This window comes from Pleurodeles waltl, chromosome 5 (genome assembly GCF_031143425.1).
Source record: "Pleurodeles waltl isolate 20211129_DDA chromosome 5, aPleWal1.hap1.20221129, whole genome shotgun sequence".
Taxonomy (NCBI): domain Eukaryota; kingdom Metazoa; phylum Chordata; class Amphibia; order Caudata; family Salamandridae; genus Pleurodeles; species Pleurodeles waltl.
In genome coordinates, this window is record NC_090444.1 from 995,058,718 (window position 1) to 995,079,451 (window position 20,734).

A 20,734-nucleotide genomic window follows, 5' to 3' on the forward strand; every position below is an offset into this window, starting at 1 on the left:
CTATCTTGCTCTGCTATAGCAGGAAATCTGTTTCCTTCTCTCCAAGAATGCAATAGAGGAAGTCCTTTCAGGTCAGCGCAAGACGAGGTTTTATTCCAACTTCATCCTCATCAAAAAGAAGCCAAGCAAGTGGAGGCAAGTAATGGGCTTTAGGCTCTTATTAAATTAATCAAGAAACCGCCCTTCATGATGCTGTTCTTACAGAAGATTCTGCAGCTCATAGATACAGGGGATTTCATGACATCTCTGGACCTGCTAGATGCAAATTTTCATATCCTCATCCATGTCAACCATCAAACATTCCTGTGGTTTGAGGTGGCAGGGTGCCATTACCAGTTCAAAGTGCTCCCTTTTGGGCTAAGATCAGCTCCCAGGATATTCACGAAATGCATGTCCACAGTGGCTGCTTTTCTGAGATCAGGGCACCAGGTTTTTCTGTACCTGGACTACTAGCTCATAAAAGGATCTACTCAATCTGCAAGAAAATCAACCCACACCTGTCTACAGCTGTTCAAAACTCTATGTTTCACACTGAACAAGGAAAAATCGTCCCTAATTCTGTCCAGGTCAAAAGTCTTTCGGGAGCAACTCTAGATACGGAAAATGCCAAGGCCTTCACTACTGCGGAAAGCATTTATTGACTCAAGGCAATAACAGCATCTCTCTCTGCAAAAAATGTCACTTCTGTATGGAAGTACAAGTCAGTGTTGGGGATGATGTCATCCTGCATCCCTTTGATTCTGAACTGCCCTCTTCGTATGCAGCCATTTCAGGAACAGCTGGACGAGCAGTGGGTTCAGTGCCAGGGCACCTTCGATGATTCAATTGCAATCACATTGAAGATGAATTCGGCTGTCTCTTGGTGGATGAACAAAGACAACGTCTCACAGGGTCTCTCATTCTTTCCTATACTACCTCAAATAGTGATGATGTCAGTCACCTTCCTAGAAGGCTGGAGAGCTCACCTACATGACTTGAATACCCATGGGAAATGGGTACATACATCTCCTAAAATTGAAAGCAGTTTGCCTGGGCCTTCCAGCATTCCTTCCTAGGCTCTGCAACTCTTCATTCTTGGTGAGAACAGACAACACTACCACCATGTTTTATCTCACCAAACAAGCAGAAACAAGTTACAAATCCTCCGGCTCAAGCACAACAAATCCAGGAATGTTTTTTTGCTAATAACATCAACTTGAAGATAGAACATGTGCCGGGGTACACAATGAATGAGCAAATACTTTAAGCAGGACAAAAAGTGCCACGAGTGGGAACTCAATCAGCAGCAGCTGATGCAGGTGTTTTAGCTATGGGGGTCTCAAAACCTGCATCTTTTCACTATCCTTCACTCTCCTTCAAAACAAGAAATGCAAGTTGAACACAAGAAGGTACCCTTGGCTGGGCTCTTGGGTAAATGCATTCAACCTAGCATGGACGAAAATGTTCATGTATGCCTTTCCTCCATTCCTGCTCGCTCCCAACATCATCCAAAAAATGAAGCAGAAGCCTTACCATCTCATACTCATAGCCCTAGAGTGGCCAAGACAGTACTGGTTCACCAAGCTTCTTCACCTATTGGAGTGCACACACCTTCCATTCCAACCATCAGAGAATCTTCTGTCAATGAACAAGGGGCAAGTTGTTTATCCATAGATAGGATCTCTCAACTTAGCCGCCTGGCTCCTCACAACACTGAGTTTGGAACACTAAGCCTGTCGCGGGATTGCAGAGTGATTCTCCAGCACACTTGTGCTGAGTCCACAAGTAAATGTTATACTGCAAAATGGAAGAGGTTTTGCTCCTGGTGTAGCTTTCAGACTCATCAGATCTTATATTCTGCGGAGCAGATTTTTCCATATCTGCTACAGCTTGCAAAGTCAGGACTGACTCACTCATCCATTAAAGTCCACCTGGCGTCTATCTCCAGATTCAGGAGGCATAGAGGGGAACTTTCATTATGGTCCAACAAACTGATAAAAGGGTTCATAAAGGGCCCATTTCAGCTCTACCCTCCCCTGTGATATGGCAGCTAAACATAGTCTTGTCTTGCTAATGAGCAGGTAATGAGGGCTCCTTCTGAACTAATTCACAAGGCTAAATTGGAATTTCTGTCTTGGAAAGTAGCTTTTCTTTTGGCACTCACCTCTGCAAGGAGAATAAGTGAAATTCAGCCTTCACAATTCATGAACCACATTTGCAACTTCTTAACCAAAGAGGGCCTGATTTAGATTTCAGCGAATGGCTAATCCGCCACAACGATGATGGATATCCCATCCGCCAAAATATAAACCCCTTTATGTCCTACTGGATTTATATTTCAGCAGATGGGATATCCTTCACTGTTGTGATGGAGTAACCCGTCCGCCGAAATCTAAATCAGGCCCAGAATCATTTTGAGGAGAACCAAACCTAATTTCATCCAAAAAGTGCCAACATCCTTTCACCTCTATGAACCCATCATGTTGCCAACATTCTTCAGTAAACCATCTTCACCAGGAGAAAGAAGCTTACATTCTCTTGATGGGAGAAGTTGTCTCAGTTTCACCTAGACAGAACTAAGGTTTTCAGGAAATTTGACCAGCTCCTGATTTCTCTTGCCTTGCCAAGAAAAGGGCAAGCTCTGCCTGTAGAGAGTATCGCTCGTTGGATGTCTCCAACTATCATGTTCAGCCTTGAGAAAGCAGGAAGACCGCTGCCGGCAAAAGTGAAGGCACACTCTACACAGAAGGTTGCTGCCTCTTCAGCCCTGTTTGCAGGGGTATTGTTGCCGGACATCTTCAGAGCAGCAATGTAGGTTAATGCCTATACCTTCACACAGCACTACAGGCTCGATTTTGGCTGATGTGGCAGTCAGGCAGGCCGTGTTAGGACACCTGTTTTCCCAAGGTATGCAACTTTGTGTTAATTGTGCATATTTCTTGATTGCAATAGCTCTCTCTTTTTCTTTCTATATAAATATATATTACCTTTATTATAGGTTTTTGCCACATGACATTTGTTCACATTTTTGAATGACATTCTTGCGGGTGAATTTTACTCTTAGTATGGTAATTGTTATCATGGGGAGATGGTTTACCTAACACTCCTCCATTTTGTTCTTAATACTGCTTGCTAGTCTGATTCAAGCATGTGAATCTATGAAAGATATAATACTGGAGAAAAAACAAGTTGCTTACCTGTACACTGTCATTCCCCAGTATTAACATTTTTCAAAGAGTCACATGCAACCTGCCCACCTACCCGTTAAGGCTCACCATTTTTAATACCTTTTATTTTCTCTTATTTTACAAATGTGCTTGAAATCTGAGGTACGATAGCTCTGCAGGGGGTGAGTGCTTCAGAGTCTGTGCTCTGACTGGTTGAAGTTTGGATTCATTAAAACAATATCAATTGGTAGTAATGTCTATTGTTTTCAATCAGATTCCTAATGCTTATATATTAGCACTGCTTTTTATTACAGTTACTGTGGGATTCCCACTATGACAATGGGGAAGATTCAAGCATGTGAATCTATGAAAGACTTTAATACTGGAGAACCACAGTGTACAGGTAATTAACCTGTTCTTTACCTTCCAAGACAAGCAAAAAGAAGGAGCAAAACAAAAAAGTGGCCCATACTTCTAGTAATAACAATCTGATGAAGAAAATAGTGGGTGTAAGTTCTAAGACTGGAAAATAACATCTGTTGTTTTAATACATTTTTCAGAGGGGGTATACCATTGTTGCTGAAGCAGTTACAGGTGATTTCCCAGTGACAGCTGGAAAATGGAAATTGCGTCTCATCACATCCTACAACCCTCTTCCATCTCCTGCTCGTGACGTATTAAATAATTCTTTTTTCATGAAGGAATTCAAAGAGTACTTTATCCCCAACAAGGAACATATTTTGTTCAGGTAAATGCAAGAGGATATTATATTCCATGCATTCTCTCTTATTGTATAATTATATTTTTATATGAATTATCATATTTGTGTTAATTATTATTACTGGTTATTAGTTCTAAATGTCTTTATTACTGTTAGTTTTACTATTATCATCCCCACTGATTTAAATATTACCATTATCATGTAGGATGTAGAAAAAAATAGATAATCTAAGCACATAAAAAGGTTTAATTTGTAATTTTGAATCAGGGGTGTGCTTTTGATCAGCAATATGGAATCTCCTGCGGAATATTTTAAACTAGATCCAATTGTTCTCCACGTTGAGCCAACTAATCAAGATAGGGTCCATCAAATTCTGGTGTCAAAATGTTTAATGTTTTGTGTTAAAGCCAACATCCCAGTAACTCCTGCTAATGCACCCTAGGGGCTCAGGAAATTCCCTTTATGATGCCAGCACTCTGCTTCTTTAAAATAAAAAAGGGAGTCTGTCTTCAGTCACAAGTTGTAACTAGTAAGCACTTCTCTTGGCCCGCGTCAGACATGGGACATTGTCCTGCCTGTGCCATTTATTCAGCCTAAAAAAATTAACTGTGAGTTCAGCAGATTTAAATTAAAAGGGTAATGGACCCTCTTTACACTTGATAGCATGTTTCATCATAGGGCCTCCTCCTCACCAAATACCAATGTGCAAGGTGGGCTCATTGTGAGCTTGTTTGTTGGTGTAACGGTGTAAGGTTACTGACTATAGGTTACCCTGCCTCTTTGTCAGGCTTCTCTAACGAGTAGATCATGAGATTTTGGTAGCTCTCCAGTTACCTGTGAGTAGCACTCTTGTGTGCAGTCCATCCTTCCAAATTAGAAGCTTTTGCTTGCTGGAAATAATATATGTGTACCAAAATTGAAAACTATATTCAAGACAAAAATGTGTGTATGTTCCAGAACCCATAATTTCCAAAACATATTTAAAGCTGATATTTAAATGATAAATCACACATCATTGGGTGACTTATTCACTAGTATTATAACCTTGGTATTATTACCTCCATGCCAGGGGCACTGCAGCTGTGCCAGTCCTGAATTACTAATGTAGAAATTGATAAAGGCAATTTTACATTACTGCTGGTAGTCCTGCACTGAGATGTTCACGTCAGGTAATGTTGCATAAGATGGTCATTAATGTAATCTTGTCTGACGTGTACAACACTGTTAATATTAATGGCCCAGGATGGTTTGCTTTAAACATAAGTAGATCTTATGACTGACAAGTTTGGGGACCTCTGCTCTAGGTTGTCAAGATGGGATTGGCTATCTGTTCGATGGTGCTAACAGTCACTTGTCAGACTGAGGTTAAAATTGTGCTGTGTTAGTTAAATTAATACTTCGTCACTTTCCAAACACAAGGTCAAAACTCTGGAGGCTTATTAGGACCCTCTGTAGCTTACTATAGGTAGGCAACATGTTTCTGCCTTATCAGTTGCCTAACAATTGTCTAACAAGGTGATGTACATTGCACAGGATTTGTTTCTGTCCCTTCTTATGTACTAAGGACATTAATTAGAGTTTGGCAGATGGCATACTCTTTCTAAACATGACGGATATGTCGTCTGTCATATTACAAGTACCATAAGCTGTAAAGCACTTGTGACATGACAAACATTTATTACGGAGCATTGCGTCTTCAAAACACTAAATCAAGCCCTGGGTGTAGTGTGACTGGGAAATGTAGAGAAACAGAATCAATACACCTGTTGCCAGACTAAACAGGTATTGTTCTCATTAGTCAATTAAATATTCTGTAAGAGAAAATAGAAATGCAGGTATTCAGTTTAAATCGTTGGACACACTGGACTTCAAATGTATCTGACCACGTTCAAGTCATAAGTTTAAAATACAATTTTGTTGTTACCTCTTTGAATCACAAACTGCCTGGTCCACATTTATTGTTATCGGAAGATAATTCAGTACCTTAATGCTGCAAAGGAATAAAACCTTTACATTTTTATGGCAGTCCTAACCCAAATGTAGAAATTGAATCATGTGTGTGGAATATTTGTTTCAACCCCAAAGAAAAGATGTGATCACAGATACCAACATTAAACCATTTATGTTCGCAGTATCTTATCACTCCACAAATCACCCAAAGTTTACCAGTTAACTAGTTGTGCATGGCATACCTACAGTAATTTATCATGGTGTATTCTGGCCTCATCAAAGAGATCATTGGCTGGCCGCTGTGAGTGCAAAATCATATAATAAGAATGAACCTCTACTTGAAAAAGCTAGAGCACTTTAAATGTCAAAGGTATTGTTATTCTGGCTTTGGGAAAAGAGATAAATGCCCCACTCTACTGAAAATTCGGAAAAAGCCTTAACATTAGAACTAAGATGGATTGGCTACTCAATAGACTTGCCAGGCTTAAACTACCCTTTCGACTAATTTTGAGGAGCCTCCGTCCTCCTGACCAGTGTCAGTTTCACCTACTAGTAGCAAACCTGTCACCTCAAGGATGATAATGCAGACAAGTGCGTTTACTTTCATCATGAAAATATTATGCATGACAAAGTGATCAAAAGCGACCACAAGATGACGTTAGTCTCTGTAGAAAATAATGCAAACAAAACATGCAAGTCTACTCCGCAATGAGCCTCAGATTTTGCACAACCTGTCATTAGCCTAAGAAATAAGCACAACTGTATTATATAAACCTTAGTGGTTAGGTGCAATACAACCTGAGCCGCTGATTTTATAAGTTTACCAGGGTGATAAAGATAAAATGTGTGTTTCTGGGTTCTGGGTCTCCTACTGTGACCGTAGTTGTGTAGACCACAACCACATTTGCTGATGAAGATCATAATATGCAGGATCATTTAGCAAGGCAATGCTCAGTGTTCTGGATGTCATTTCCATATTTTATTGCTAATGGCTGGCACTTACAGTTTTGGCAAGTAGACTTAGAGAAAAAAAGGTATGAAGAGCTCAACCTGCAGGCAGATCCGAAGTGCCTGATTCAGAAGACAAAGGAATACGTGGGAATTATTTGAGAAACATGCAGTCGTGCCGAGTAGTGCTGACAGCAGTTAGGTGCACGAGAAAAATTACTTGCCACATAGAGTGAGCTGAAACCATGTGCACATCATGAGGAGTAGGAACAGTGAGCAGCTGCACTCAAGAGAATATATATTAGGTCCTTCCTGCAATGCCAACATATTCTGCAGTGTAGTCTTTCCCACATAGATAATTATCCCAGTACACAAAAGTAAAAGGAAGGTTTCACTGTGGAATCCTGGGCTTATGCTCTGGCAGCTGCGGCTCAAAGCACAGACTTCCCTCAGATACAATGCACGTGATGGTTCTTAGAAACACAATAAACCAAAGACATCAATCAGATAAATTCCTAAAATGCATTTTGCAAAAAAGGAAATAAAATGCAAAAACAATTGCGGTAAGACATAAATTGATCAATGGGAAAGGACTAAATTAACATTAGGCATCAGGGCATAAGTTGCCTCTGCACTTCCAGGCCAACCACTTTGGAGTGTGGATAGGGTTCATCTGGATCAACAGTTTTACCGTCTTATTTTTGGTCGAGCTAAAAATCCTTTAGTGGGGCAGAAGATGAAGGTGTGAGTGCAAAGGGTTCCCCAAAGTTGGACATGTGAACTTCATGGCATCAATGAAGGCTTCACTTTTGGCACCAAAACACTCTGGGCGAAACATCCTTGAAAACGGAACTGTTGCAGTCCTTTACCAATAAATTTGATTTTTAATAACCAGCAAAATGTACCAAAGGTTAATTTTGTATTGCATGCTTCTCCAACGAGTAGCTCGTGAGCTACTGGTAGCTCTCCAGCTGCCTAGAAGTAGCTCTCCTGTGTCCAATGCAGCCTACTAAACTAGAAGCTTTTACTTGATTGAATTAATATATGTATACTAAAATCGAAAAATGTGTATTTGAAACTAAAATATGTGCATTTTCTGAACTGATAAGCTGATGATTGAATTTACAGAAAATAAGACTGATATTTGTGTGATAAATCATGTGACATTGGAGAGGTTTATTACAAATAATATTACCTTGGTACCAGGGACATTTAAGCTATGGCTGTTATGTATTACCAACGTACGGTCATTAAAATTGACAAAGCCTTTTTCTACATTAATGGTGGCTACCTAGCCTGATGCAGAGGTGATCAATACGGCTAATTTTACTTAGGGCGGTAACTAATATAATAATTTCTGATGTAATCACTATTACAACACTAATGATATTGGTAACTTGGGTTGATATTTACTGATCCTAAGTAGCTCTCATAACAGAAAAGGTTGGAGACTCCTCCTGTTGCAGTGGTTGTTATACGTAAACATTTTTCTGCAACTGGAACAAATTATTCAGCCTGTAAAGTGAATAACACGTCTGTTACAGCAGAAATATGCCAGCTTCATACTTGGTGTGTTTCACTCCTTCATATTATGCACCTAGTTCTTGTACGCTTTAAACATGTTAAAAAGGTTTCCCACTGATCAGAGTCGATTTAATTTCATTAGTTTATGCTTTGGGGCGCATCTTTAAAATGGCTTTTTCCAACACGATCACACGAATACTTCTATGAAAATTGTGTGTATTCATGCATTTGTAGAAACCTCTAATCCATCTGAAAAAAATCCCTAATAAAGGGTCCATAAATTGTCGTAGATGATTGAAACTTTCTTTTTTTTCAAATAATCTTTATTGAATTTTGACAGAATATAATTTATGACGGAAATAATCATAAAATTTACTCTGCAACTTTATTGAATGAACCTCAGTATGACCAGTGAACAAACTCAGCTACCTCCACCCTCCCTGCTCTTGTATGTAGCCTTGTAGACCATCCAGCGTATCACAGTTGCATTATAATGTAGTGTAGAAATTTTTAACCCCTTAGCTGCTGGGCCTTTTCCCCCCCAGTGCTGAGCCCTTTTTTGGCTATTTGGGGTAGTTCGCGCTTAGGGCTTCATAACTTTTTGTCCACATAAGCTAACCACGACAAATTTGCGTCCTTTTTTTCCAATATCCTAGGGATTCTAATGGTACCCAGAGTTGGTGGTTTCCCCTGGAGGAGACCAAGAAAATAGCCAAAATACAGTGAAAATTTAGTTTTTTCCAAAAAAATGGGAAAAAAGGGCTGCCGAAGAAGGCTTGTGGTTTTTTCCCTGAAAATGCCATCAACAAAGGGTTTCTGGTGCTGAAATCACTATCTTCCCACCTTTCAGGAACGGGCAGACTTGAATCAGAAAACCAAATTTTTCAACACAAATTTGGCATTTTACTGGGACATACCCCATTTCTACTATATTTGGTGCTTTCAGCCTCCTTCCAGTTAGTGACAGGAATGGGTGTGAAACCAATGCTGGATCCCGGAATGCTAAACATTTCTGAAAACTAGACAAAATTCTGAATTCAGCAAGGGGTCATTTGTGTAGATCCTACAAGGTTTTCCTACAGAAAATAACAGCTGAAATAAAAAAATATTGAAATTGAGCTGAAAACAACAGCCATTTTTCTTTATGTTTTACTCTGTAACTTTTTCCTGCGATGTCAGATTTCTGAAAGCAATATACCGTTTTGTCTGCTGGACTCTTCTGGTTGCGGGGATATAAAGGGCTTGTAGGTTCATCAATAACCCTAGGTACCCAGAGCCAATAAATGAGCTGCACCCTGCAGTTGGTTTTCATTCTATACTGGGTATACAGCAATTCATTTGCTGAAATATGAAGAGTGAAAAAGAGGTATCAAGAAAACCTTTGCATTTCCAAAATGGGATCAAGATAAGGTTTTGAGGAGCAGTGGTTATTTGCACATCGCTGAATTCCGAGGTGCCCATACTAGCATGTGAATTGCAGGGCATTTCTCAAATAGACGTCTTTTTTACACACTCTCTTATATTTGGAAGGAAAAAATGTAGAGAAAGATAAGGGGCAATAACACTTGTTTTGCTATTCTGTGTTCCCCCAAGTCTCCCGATAAAAATGATACCTCACTTGTGTGGGTAGGCCTAGTGCCCGCGACAGGAAATGCCCCAAAACACAACATGGACACATCCTATTTTTTTTATAGAAAACACAGCTGTTTTTTCCAAAGTGCCTACCTGTAGATTTTGGCCTCTAGCTCAGCCGGCACATAGGGAAACCTACCAAACCTGTGCATTTCTGAAAACTAGAGACCTAGAGGAATCCAAGGAGGGGTGACTTGCGGGGCTCGGACCAGGTTCTGTTACCCAGAATCCTTTGCAAACCTCAAAAAGTGGCTAAAAAAACAAGTTTTCCTCACATTTCGGTGACAGAAAGTTCTGGAATCTGAGAGGAGCCACAAATTTCCTTCCACCTGGCGTTCCCCCAAGTCTCCCGATAAAAATGATACCTCACTTGTGTGGGTAGGCCTAGCGCCCGCGACAGGAAACGCCCCAAAGCGCAACGTGGACACATCCAAATTTTTGGAAGAAAACAGAGGTGTTTTTTGAGAAGTGCCTACCTGTAGATTTTGGCCTCTAGCTCAGCCGGCACCTAGGGAAACCTACCAAACCTGTGCATTTCTGAAAACTAGAGACCTAGGGGAATCCAAGCAGGGGTGACTCGCGGGGCTCGGACCAGGTTCTGTTACCCAGAATCCTTTGCAAACCTCAAAAAGTGGATAAAAAAACAAGTTTTCCTCACATTTCGGTGACAGAAAGTTCTGGAATCTGAGAGGAGCCACAAATTTTCTTCCACCCGGCGTTCCCCCAAGTCTCCCGATAAAAATGATACCTCACTTGTGTGGGTAGGCCTAGCGCCCGCGACAGGAAATGCCCCAAAGCGCAACGTGGACACATCCAAATTTTTGGAAGAAAACAGAGGTGTTTTTTGAGAAGTGCCTACCTGTAGATTTTGGCCTCTAGCTCAGCCGGCACCTAGGGAAACCTACCAAACCTGTGCATTTCTGAAAACTAGAGACCTAGGGGAATCCAAGGAGGGGTGACTCGCGGGGCTCGGACCAGGTTCTGTTACCCAGAATCCTTTGCAAACCTCAAAAAGTGGCTAAAAAAACAAGTTTTCCTCACATTTCGGTGACAGAAAGTTCTGGAATCTGAGAGGAGCCACAAATTTTCTTCCACCCGGCGTTCCCCCAAGTCTCCCGATAAAAATGATACCTCACTTGTGTGGGTAGGCCTAGCGCCCGCGACAGGAAACGCCCCAAAGCACAACGTGGACACATCCACATTTTTGGAAGAAAACAGAGGTGTTTTTTGAGAAGTGCCTACCTGTAGATTTTGGCCTCTAGCTCAGCCGGCACATAGGGAAACCTACCAAACCTGTGCATTTCTGAAAACTAGAGACCTAGGGGAATCCAAGGAGGGGTGACTTGCGGGGCTCGGACCAGGTTTTGTTACCCAGAATCCTTTGCAAACCTCAAAAAGTGGCTAAAAAAACAAGTTTTCCTCACATTTCGGTGACAGAAAGTTCTGGAATCTGAGAGGAGCCACAAATTTCCTTCCACCCGGTGTTCCCCCAAGTCTCCCGATAAAAATGATACCTCACTTGTGTGGGTAGGCCTAGCGCCCGCGACAGGAAACGCCCCAAAGCGCAACGTGGACACATCCAAATTTTTGGAAGAAAACAGAGGTGTTTTTTGAGAAGTGCCTACCTGTAGATTTTGGCCTCTAGCTCAGCCGGCACCTAGGGAAACCTACCAAACCTGTGCATTTCTGAAAACTAGAGACCTAGGGGAATCCAAGGAGGGGTGACTTGCGGGGCTCGGACCAGGTTCTGTTACCCAGAATCCTTTGCAAACCTCAAAAAGTGGCTAAAAAAACAAGTTTTCCTCACATTTCGGTGACAGAAAGTTCTGGAATCTGAGAGGAGCCACAAATTTCCTTCCACCCGGCGTTCCCCTAAGTCTCCCGATAAAAATGATACCTCACTTGTGTGGGTAGGCCTAGCGCCCGCGACAGGAAATGCCCCAAAACAGAACGTGGACACATCAAATTTTTTCATAGAAAACAGTGCCTACCTGTGGATTTTGGCCTCTAGCTCAGCCGGCACCTGGGGAAACCTAGCAAACCAGCACATTTTTGAAAACTAGAAACCCAGGGGAATCCAAGATGAGGTGACTTGTGGGGCTCGGACCAGGTTCTGTTACCCAGAATCCTTTGCAAACCTCAAAATGTGGCTAAAATACCACATTTTCCTCACATTTCAGTGACAGAAAGTTCTGGAATCTGAGAGGAGCCACAAATTTCCTTCCACCCAGCGTTCCCCCAAGTCTCCTGATAAATATGATACCTCACTTGTGTGGTTAGGCCTGGTGCCTGCGACAGGAATAGATCACACAACGGTCAATGTTGGTCCTTACGTGAGGCAGCTGTTGACCCTGGGGTGATCCATTCCTGACACAGGCACTAGGTGTAGGCACTCAAGTGGGGTAGTGTTTTTATCAGGACAGGTGAGGAATCACTGGGTGGTAGGAATGTTGTGGATCCCAGCATATTCCTGTAGTTTGTGTGACAGAAATGCGAGAAAAATAGAGTTTTTTTTCAACATTTCAGCTTTGCAGGGTATTCTGGGTAAGAAAACTTTGGGGAATCCACACAAGTCACACCTCTGTGGACTCCCCCGAATGTCTAGTTTCCAGAAATGTTTGGGTTTAGTGTGTTTCTCTATATGGCCGCCGAATCCAGGACCAAAAACACAGGTGCCTGCCTTACAAAAGCAGTTTGTTTTTGCCATAGACAATTTTGATGTCTCCACAATATGATTTGGGTGGTGGAATTTGGGGCTGAACTAAATTGGTGAGCTCCCAAGAGAGCACTCTCTCTCTGCTTCCCGCCGCATTCACCTGCTCTCTGGGTTGGCCTAACCCACTATTACCCAGTTGCACGAACAGCTTGCGAAGGGACAGCAGGACTGTCCTCATCACCTCCCTCATAATGTACTGGAAGAGGAGTTTTCGAATGGGACTCCTCTGACTGAAAAATCACTCCCAGAGTCTGCGCCATTGTCCTATCCCTCAGATGCTGTCTCAGTATCTGATGTCTCAGTCTCTGATCCTATGTCAGAGCGGTCCTCTATAACCCGAGTGCAGGCAGCAGTCATCCATCAAGATGCCATCTCTGCTATTGGCTAAACTGTTGCTCTAAAACACTAGCCTACGTAGACAGTCACAAAATCGATGGTGTGTGTGAGATACGTGCAACAGTAGAGGCCACCTTACCTGCGCTTCTTCCCTCAATCAGCACGTACTTTCAAGACACTCAAAAAACACCTTGTCACATACCATTCGTCACAGTCTTTAGCACCTCCTGCGCCCAGTCCAACAATCATTATTGGTGCTCCTACTCCCTCCTCCTCGGATTCCCTCATTACCACCCAGCAAAAGTGCCCTTCATCTCTCCATAGACTTTACTAATGTACTCAGCTATTTACATAAAATACAGATGTGCTCTTTGCAGTATGCATATAAACCTTCTGCGCTTCTTTATGGCACTAAAACTGCCACTAGACAAGTCGGACCCTTTTCCCCCCAGGGAAACCACACACATATTGACAAAAGTGATGTATATATGACAGCCAACCACCTGAAACTCAACTCAAGCAAAACCGAAATAATCCTCTTTGGCCCACACAAAAACACCTGGGACCCCCCATGGTGGCCCACCACGCTAGGCCCTGCACCCACCCCCGCCAACTACGCACGCAACCTCAGCATCATCCTAGACTCCTCCCTCTCTATGACCCAACAAATCAATGCTCTTACCTCCTCATGCTTCAACAAACTCCGTATACAGAAAAACATTCAAATGGATCCCCACAGAGACCAGAAAAACTGTCACTCACGCACTCATCAGCAGCAGGCTTGATTACAGAAACGCCCTCTACGCCGGCACCTCTCTAAAACTCAAGTGCAAACTACACGCATCCAGAACTCAGCAGCACGACTCATCCTCGACCTCCGCCGACACGAACACATCTCTCCACACCTCAAATCCCTCCACTGGCTCCCCATTGACAAAAGGATCACCTTCAAGATCCTCATCCTCGCACACAAATCACTCCACAACACAGGCCCTGCCTACCTCAACGAGAGTCACCTTCCACACCCCCACACGAAACGTCCGCTCAGCTGACCTCTCTCTCGCCTCTGTCCCCCGCATCAAACACACCACCACCGGGGGCAGATCCTTCTCCTACATTGCACCCAAAACCTGGAACGCACTCACAACCCACATTCGCAAGACCCAAAACCTACTTCTTTTCAGGAAGGGCCTCAAAACCTGGCTTTTTGAACAGTGAACCTCCTAGCCCCTTTCCCTCCCCCCATCCCCCCCCCCCCCCAAGCGCCTTGAGACCCTCACAGGTGAGTAGCGCGCTTTATAAATCTCTTTGATACAGATCTACCTATATATATATATATATATATATAAATATATATATATATATATCTACATAGATATATCTATAGATATATCCATGTACCTAGATATATCTATCTACATAGATATATATATATAGATATATACATTTTTTTTTTTTAGTTGTTGTATGGTTTCCTTGGGGGCCAAAATGGCCCCCAGGGAAACCCTACAACATCTAAAAAAAAAATTGCCCCCACAGGGGGTCACCCTGCCCACGGGCGACCCCCTGTCATTTCATTTTTTTATTTTTTATTTTATTTTTTTGAAGAAAAAAAAAATCCCCTGGGGGGGCGCGATCGCGCCCCCCCCCCCCCCCCAGGGGGCACCTACCTTTTTTTTTATAAAAAAAATTATGCCGGGGGGGTGGGGCGGCCCGTTTTCCGGGGGGGGGCGCCCCCCAAAAGTGAAATCCCTGGTGTCTAGTGGGGTTTCCTGGCCCCGATCGCAGCTGTGCTGCGATCGGGGGCCAGGAAACCGTTTCAGAAGGCCTCGTAAGAAAGGGGAGTGTCTCCCCTTTCTTACGAGGCCTTCCCGAACGTGTAAAAGGCCGTTTTCCCCATGAAAGCAGGAAGCGGCCGCAAGGCTGCTTCCTGCTTTCATGGGGAAAACACCTTTGCAACGTCAGCGCGCCTCGCGGCGCGCTGACGTCACAAAGGGGCGGGTGGGGGGCGGGGGGAGACACGGTAGCTTCCGTGTCTCCCGGGGGGAGTAAACAAAAAAATAAAAAATCCTCGGGTGCGACGCACCCGAGGATTTATTAATGCCCTCCCTGGTGTCGGCCACTGGTCGTGACCCGCACCAGGGAGGGTGTGTGCGACGCCCGCACCTAAGAGGTTAATGCAGATTTCTGCTCGTTTGTTTAAAGTATTAGGCCTCTGTGCACTTTGCCCTTGATGCATTTTATTTAGCCTCGCACTGTTATTTTACAATAACCAGTTTCACGGTCTTGTTTTATTTTCTTCTATCACACTGTTTAGCTTACTTCAGCACTGAAGTTCTCAAACAATACATTCTTGCTCGCTCTGTGCTTCAGTCAAGGATACAGTCTGGTACATTGCCGATAGACGTGGTAGAAGTTTAGTCTTTAGGGTTCGTAGAAAGTACACATTCTTACGTAGGGACGTTTCTTAGAACATCGGCGTGTTAGTTATAAAAACACTTCCCAGTCCTGGTACCCGTAAGAGGGAGATTCCGACCAGGAACCCACAACTAGATGCTGACTGCCCTGTTGCAGATGCTGATCCTGATCACAGGCCTTTGCTCAGGTATGAGGGTCGATGTCCTCCCGGGGGAACCTAAAAGGCAGGCTTAGAGCTTCACATGCTGTGCTCAAAATATAACTTAGAGAGAGAACGTAATCTGGCTGCACTATGATAGCATTATTCTTATGTTTCACTCTCCTCGTTACTATTTCAATCCTACTGTGTTGTATGGTTCTGGTTATTGCGGTTCACGCCTTGTTATATAAAATGCAGTTGTTTTATTAAACCAATCTTTGAAACTCAAACTGCCTTTGTCATTTAAATATGAGACCACACTGTGTATGAGAGAACTGGTTGTGACCTGAGTGACCATGTCTTCCCTGGGAAGCACTAAGATGTCATGCGCTCGGCTGCCCAATTGTCTCTTCCTTTTGGGAGAGATAAGGCACTGCTAGTTAGCCGGAGCTCAACCCGGATTTGGGGTGACAAGGGTCCTTCGCCGTGGGTCAGACTTAGGGCCAGATGTAGGAAATTGCGACTTACAATTTGCGAGTCCGTGCAACTCGCAAATTGCAAGTCGCAATTTGCTATGAACAAAGGTGTCTCAGACACCTTCTGCAACTCGCAATGGGGTCGCAAAGACCCACCTCATTAATATTAATGAGGTGGGTCGCAGTTTGCGACCCCATTGCGAGTATGGGCACTCACGGGGATGGCGAATCCCCAGGTAATACAAATAGCTCTTAATATGAGACAACCGTTCACAGCACATTTGCTTGCACATGGTCTTATGATCCAGGGTGGTCCAGTCACATTTGTGGTGGCCGCCCACGCAGCCTATAGAACAGAACTTTTTTTACTCCTGGGTCACATTACCAGCAGTTGATGGGAATACAAATACATTTCACACATATACGGTTGCAACCGCGCCTGGCCAGTACAGGACGTACACATACCTAGAGATACCTCTATCTTATCAATAACATAATAATTGGCTTGATGGCGCCCTACCCCATACAATATTACCAGTATGGTTAGGTCCACTCAGTAATGATGGTCCGACCTGGCCTTTGTTGGCCACATATACACCACATCCTGCGGTTGCAAATATGCCAGTGGCTGAAGTTCGTCGTTTATATACAGACTTAACGGCTACATATAGACGCTTAGTACAATTTGTGATGCAGACACTAAATACAAACCCAGCGCGTGCTGCTCCAGCTCAACTACATGCAGTAACACCAGGTATAAACCCGGTGACTGTACACTCCATTATGGGTAAAGCTCCAGCAAAACGGGAGGAGACTCCATTTTGGCTGGCACAGAAAATAAATACGCTGGAGGCGGTATTTCCCCATACGGGACCCCAGGACAAACATAGAATATTAACTAAGTGTTTACCATTTGGCATGGTTCCCGCAGTTGAACATTGTAATACATGGTGCACGGTGTTTGCCTCGCTCTATACAACGGCACACGGTACACCGACATTGGCCAATCTACTGGAAGTGCTTAAACAAATTCTGGATGAATACGGGGCTGCCCCGGCCTTAGATTTAGGAATGCAACTTATGGGTAACTTTGCCACAGTTTCTTCAATAATCCTAAATAATCTTAAAGGGGAGGCAGTTGCACTTGCAGTGCGTATGCGTCTTCGTGACGTCTCGCAACTGGATCAGGAGCGGGAACTGCCAAAAATAGCAGCAGAAACATATTCCAGTATCGGTCGAGATAGCCTGGGGGCTAGACCACAAAAACCTCAATTTCAGGGAAACATTAGTAAAGAAATTCAAAACAGCAACCTGAGGGTAATAAGAAGCGCTGGGAGAAAAAACAACAGACACCTAAAAAAGAAAGGGGAGAATCTCCGCGTACGGAGACCCCGCAGAATAGGTATAATCTCAGAAATAGGGATAATCTAAAAACGCCTGATAGACATCAGTATACTGATACACGCCAGTCTCGTTCCTTTCAGGACTCATCGGAAAAGAGAAATGAGAGAGGTGGGCGGTCAGAGTAGAGAACAGAGTACGTGAAACCGAGACAGGAATCACAACGCTCTTCTGAGGTTTCTGTCAAGAAGGAAGAGAAACCGATACAACAAAAACAACAGTTTAAAAAGAAAAAGGTGGCGGCAGTCTCAGTTAGACATGCCACTCGGGAAGAGAGTTCTCTTGAAGAACAAGACATGGGCACTAGCACTGCTAGACAGCGTGGCAGAGGTCACCATAGTTCGCCAGAATCTTCTAGAGCATCTGGAGGTGAAAGCAACTGATGACTTCATACAAGTTGGAACAGCAGATATGCGTGTCTCTGAACCCGATAGGGTGTATACAGTGACTTTACAATTGGAAGGAGACATTGAACGCACTATACACGCAATCTTTTGGGATCGTGTAGTTAAGATATATGACATTTTGGTGGCTGAACAAGATTGGCCGCCTGACTTTGTCCGCACCTGCCCAGTGGGGGAGGAGGTTATTAAACCTTCGTTCTCGCCCCTTGTTCCAGGGGAACTAGCAGAGTCCTATTGTATCAAATGGGCTCTAGCACAAGCACCTGCCTTACATAGAAATCACGTAGGGTGGGATAGGGATTCTCCATATCATGTAATTCCGATTAAAGGTGAACCTCAGCCACAACCGAGGTATCCCATAAAACATGAAGCAAGGGCACTGGTGAGGGAAATACTTACACAACTGGAATACCATGGGGTAATTGAACCCTGTGTCTCACTGATGAATAATCCCTTATTCCCTGTAGCTAAACTGGACCATTCATATAGAATAGTCTTAGTCTACAGACATTTGAACGGACATACATGTACATATGCTATACAAAATTCATAAAGCGCCGCACTGATGAACAACATTGTGCGGAAAAAATACAAAACGACTTTAGACATCTCGAATGGATTCTTCTGCTAGAATATAGCACCCAAAAGCAGGGATTTGACAAGCTTTAGCGCGTTTGGCTCCCAGAAAAAATTCTGTTGTTTGCCTCAGGGGTATAAGAACAGCCCGGGACTGTTTGCGGCTCGTGTGACTGCAATTTTACACGAGATAGACCCTGAAGCATTGTCTTATGTAGATGATATATATCTCACGGACGACGAGTTGCTACAACATTTAAGACGAGTAGCCCGCATTGTTGCAGGATTTGCCGACATTGGCTACAGATTTAACTTCAAAAAATCTAAAATTGCCTTCCTCAGCGTCATATTCCTGGATACGAGCTATCAAATGAAGGTAAGAGCCTAGCGCCCCAATTCTTAGAAAAGTGTGCACAATTGCAATCACCTAATACGATTAAGAAACTCCAATCATTGTTGGGCTTTCTAAATTTTGGCAGAACATACATTCCTGAGTATGCTACACGCATTAAACCTTTATATGAATGAATCCGTCCTGATTTCTCAAGCAAGTTCTGGACAATTGAACATACACATACTCTTTGGGAGTTACAAGCAGATCTACTAGCCGCAAAACATTTACATACACAGGACAGTAAGACACATTTGGTCATCATGGTGATAGCTGGGGCCATAGGGTTTACTTATGTCACATTTAATGAAGGTGAGACAGTCCCGATTGGATACAAGTCTCACTTGTATTCGGCTGCTGAACAACGATTTGCATCCACAGAGAAAATTCTCACTGCTGGACAGATGGCTCTTATTAAAGAAAGAACTCTGGCCCAGGGTAAATGCATTATTGTCGTTTCCCCTATTCCGGCCCTAGAGGCTGTTACAAAAGCTAGCGTTCCCAACGCAAAAGCATTGCGCCCGCAATGGATACAATGGGCTACGTCTTTAGCAGCCACTGATGTAGATTACGTTTTTGACACAAAATTACAAACTCAAGAATTTCTGCAATATGAAGTTGAATATCCAGTTCCCGCTGACACGTTGCCTATTGATCAATATCAAGTAGTCATGTACACCGATGGCTCTGCGCAGCCGGCGGTTGGAACAAAACACCAGTATTCGGCTGCATGTGCGGTAGTGAGCGGCTATATGGTGGTGGAGAAATTCTGCCCCCAACATACTTATACATAGACCTTAGGGGATTGTACGTTACAATTGGCTGAGCTGAAAGCTCTATTAATGGCATTAGAACATACAGATCCAACGCAGTTCACACTGATTGTTTGTGATTCGTATTATTGCGTCCAGTCTTGTAATCAATACCTACATTACTGGCGCTTGAATGGGTTTAGAGATTCCAAAGGCAACAGCATAAAACACAGACTACTGTGGGGGAAGGTAGCAGACCTGAAGGAGACGCTACCCAAAGTCCATGTTGTATATATTCTTGGACACCAGCGCGTTGGAATACACGTTGCTGGGAATCCTTTGGCTGATGAAGCCGCAAAGTCGGCAGTGGCGGTAGCCACTGTGGCTGCAGTGACTCGTTCGAGTTCCAAACCAAACCAGACACAGAGATTCTGGCTGCCATAAAAGCTACGGTTGATGGCACGCCTTATCCTAAAGGATTTCCTAATAAATACCGATACTTCATGGGAAGTATGCTCAACGCTGAGGTTAAAATACCTAGCGTAGGCGTACTCGACATCCCCAATAAAGTTGTAAGACCACAATTGATTAAAGCCGCGCATGAGGGAGTGGCATCTGCACATGCTGGCGTGGCCGCCACAATTTCGCTATTACAGGCCCGTTACTGGTGGCCTGGTCTCTATAAAGAGACTAAGCAGTATGTCCTTTGTTGTGACATCTGTCAACAAATTAAAGTTTCAACAGCTAAGCGCCCGCCGCAGACACCCCTCTTAATATCCAACAGACCGTTACTATGGCGGTCATTCTGACCCTGGCGGTCAAAGACCGCCAGGGCGGAGGACCGCGGGAGCACCGCCGACAGGCCGGCGGTGCTCCAATGGGGATTCCGACCGCGGCGGTAAAGCCGCGGTCGGACCGGCAACACTGGCGGTCTCCCGCCAGTGTACCGCCGCCCCATTGAATCCTCCAAGGCGGCGCAGCTTGCTGCGCCGCCGAGGGGATTCCGACCCCCCCTACCGCCATCCAGATCCCGGCGGTCCGACCGCCGGGATCCGGATGGCGGTAGGGGGGGTCGCGGGGCCCCTGGGGGCCCCTGCAGTGCCCATGCCACTGGCATGGGCATTGCAGGGGCCCCCGTAAGAGGGCCCCTAAATGTATTTCACTGTCTGCTGCGCAGACAGTGAAATACGCGACGGGTGCAACT

General features: G+C 44.0%; 1 protein-coding gene across 2 annotated transcripts in view; it reads left to right on the forward strand.

The window, feature by feature from the left end:
- ADGB (androglobin) overlaps positions 1-20,734 on the forward strand; it is an 871,677-nt gene that overhangs the window by 566,279 nt on the left and 284,664 nt on the right. For both annotated transcript variants that reach the window (XM_069235154.1, XM_069235155.1), the window contains exon 26: positions 3,707-3,894. In XM_069235154.1, coding sequence (XP_069091255.1) covers positions 3,707-3,894 — 188 coding nt within the window. The remainder of the gene's footprint in view (positions 1-3,706; positions 3,895-20,734) is intronic.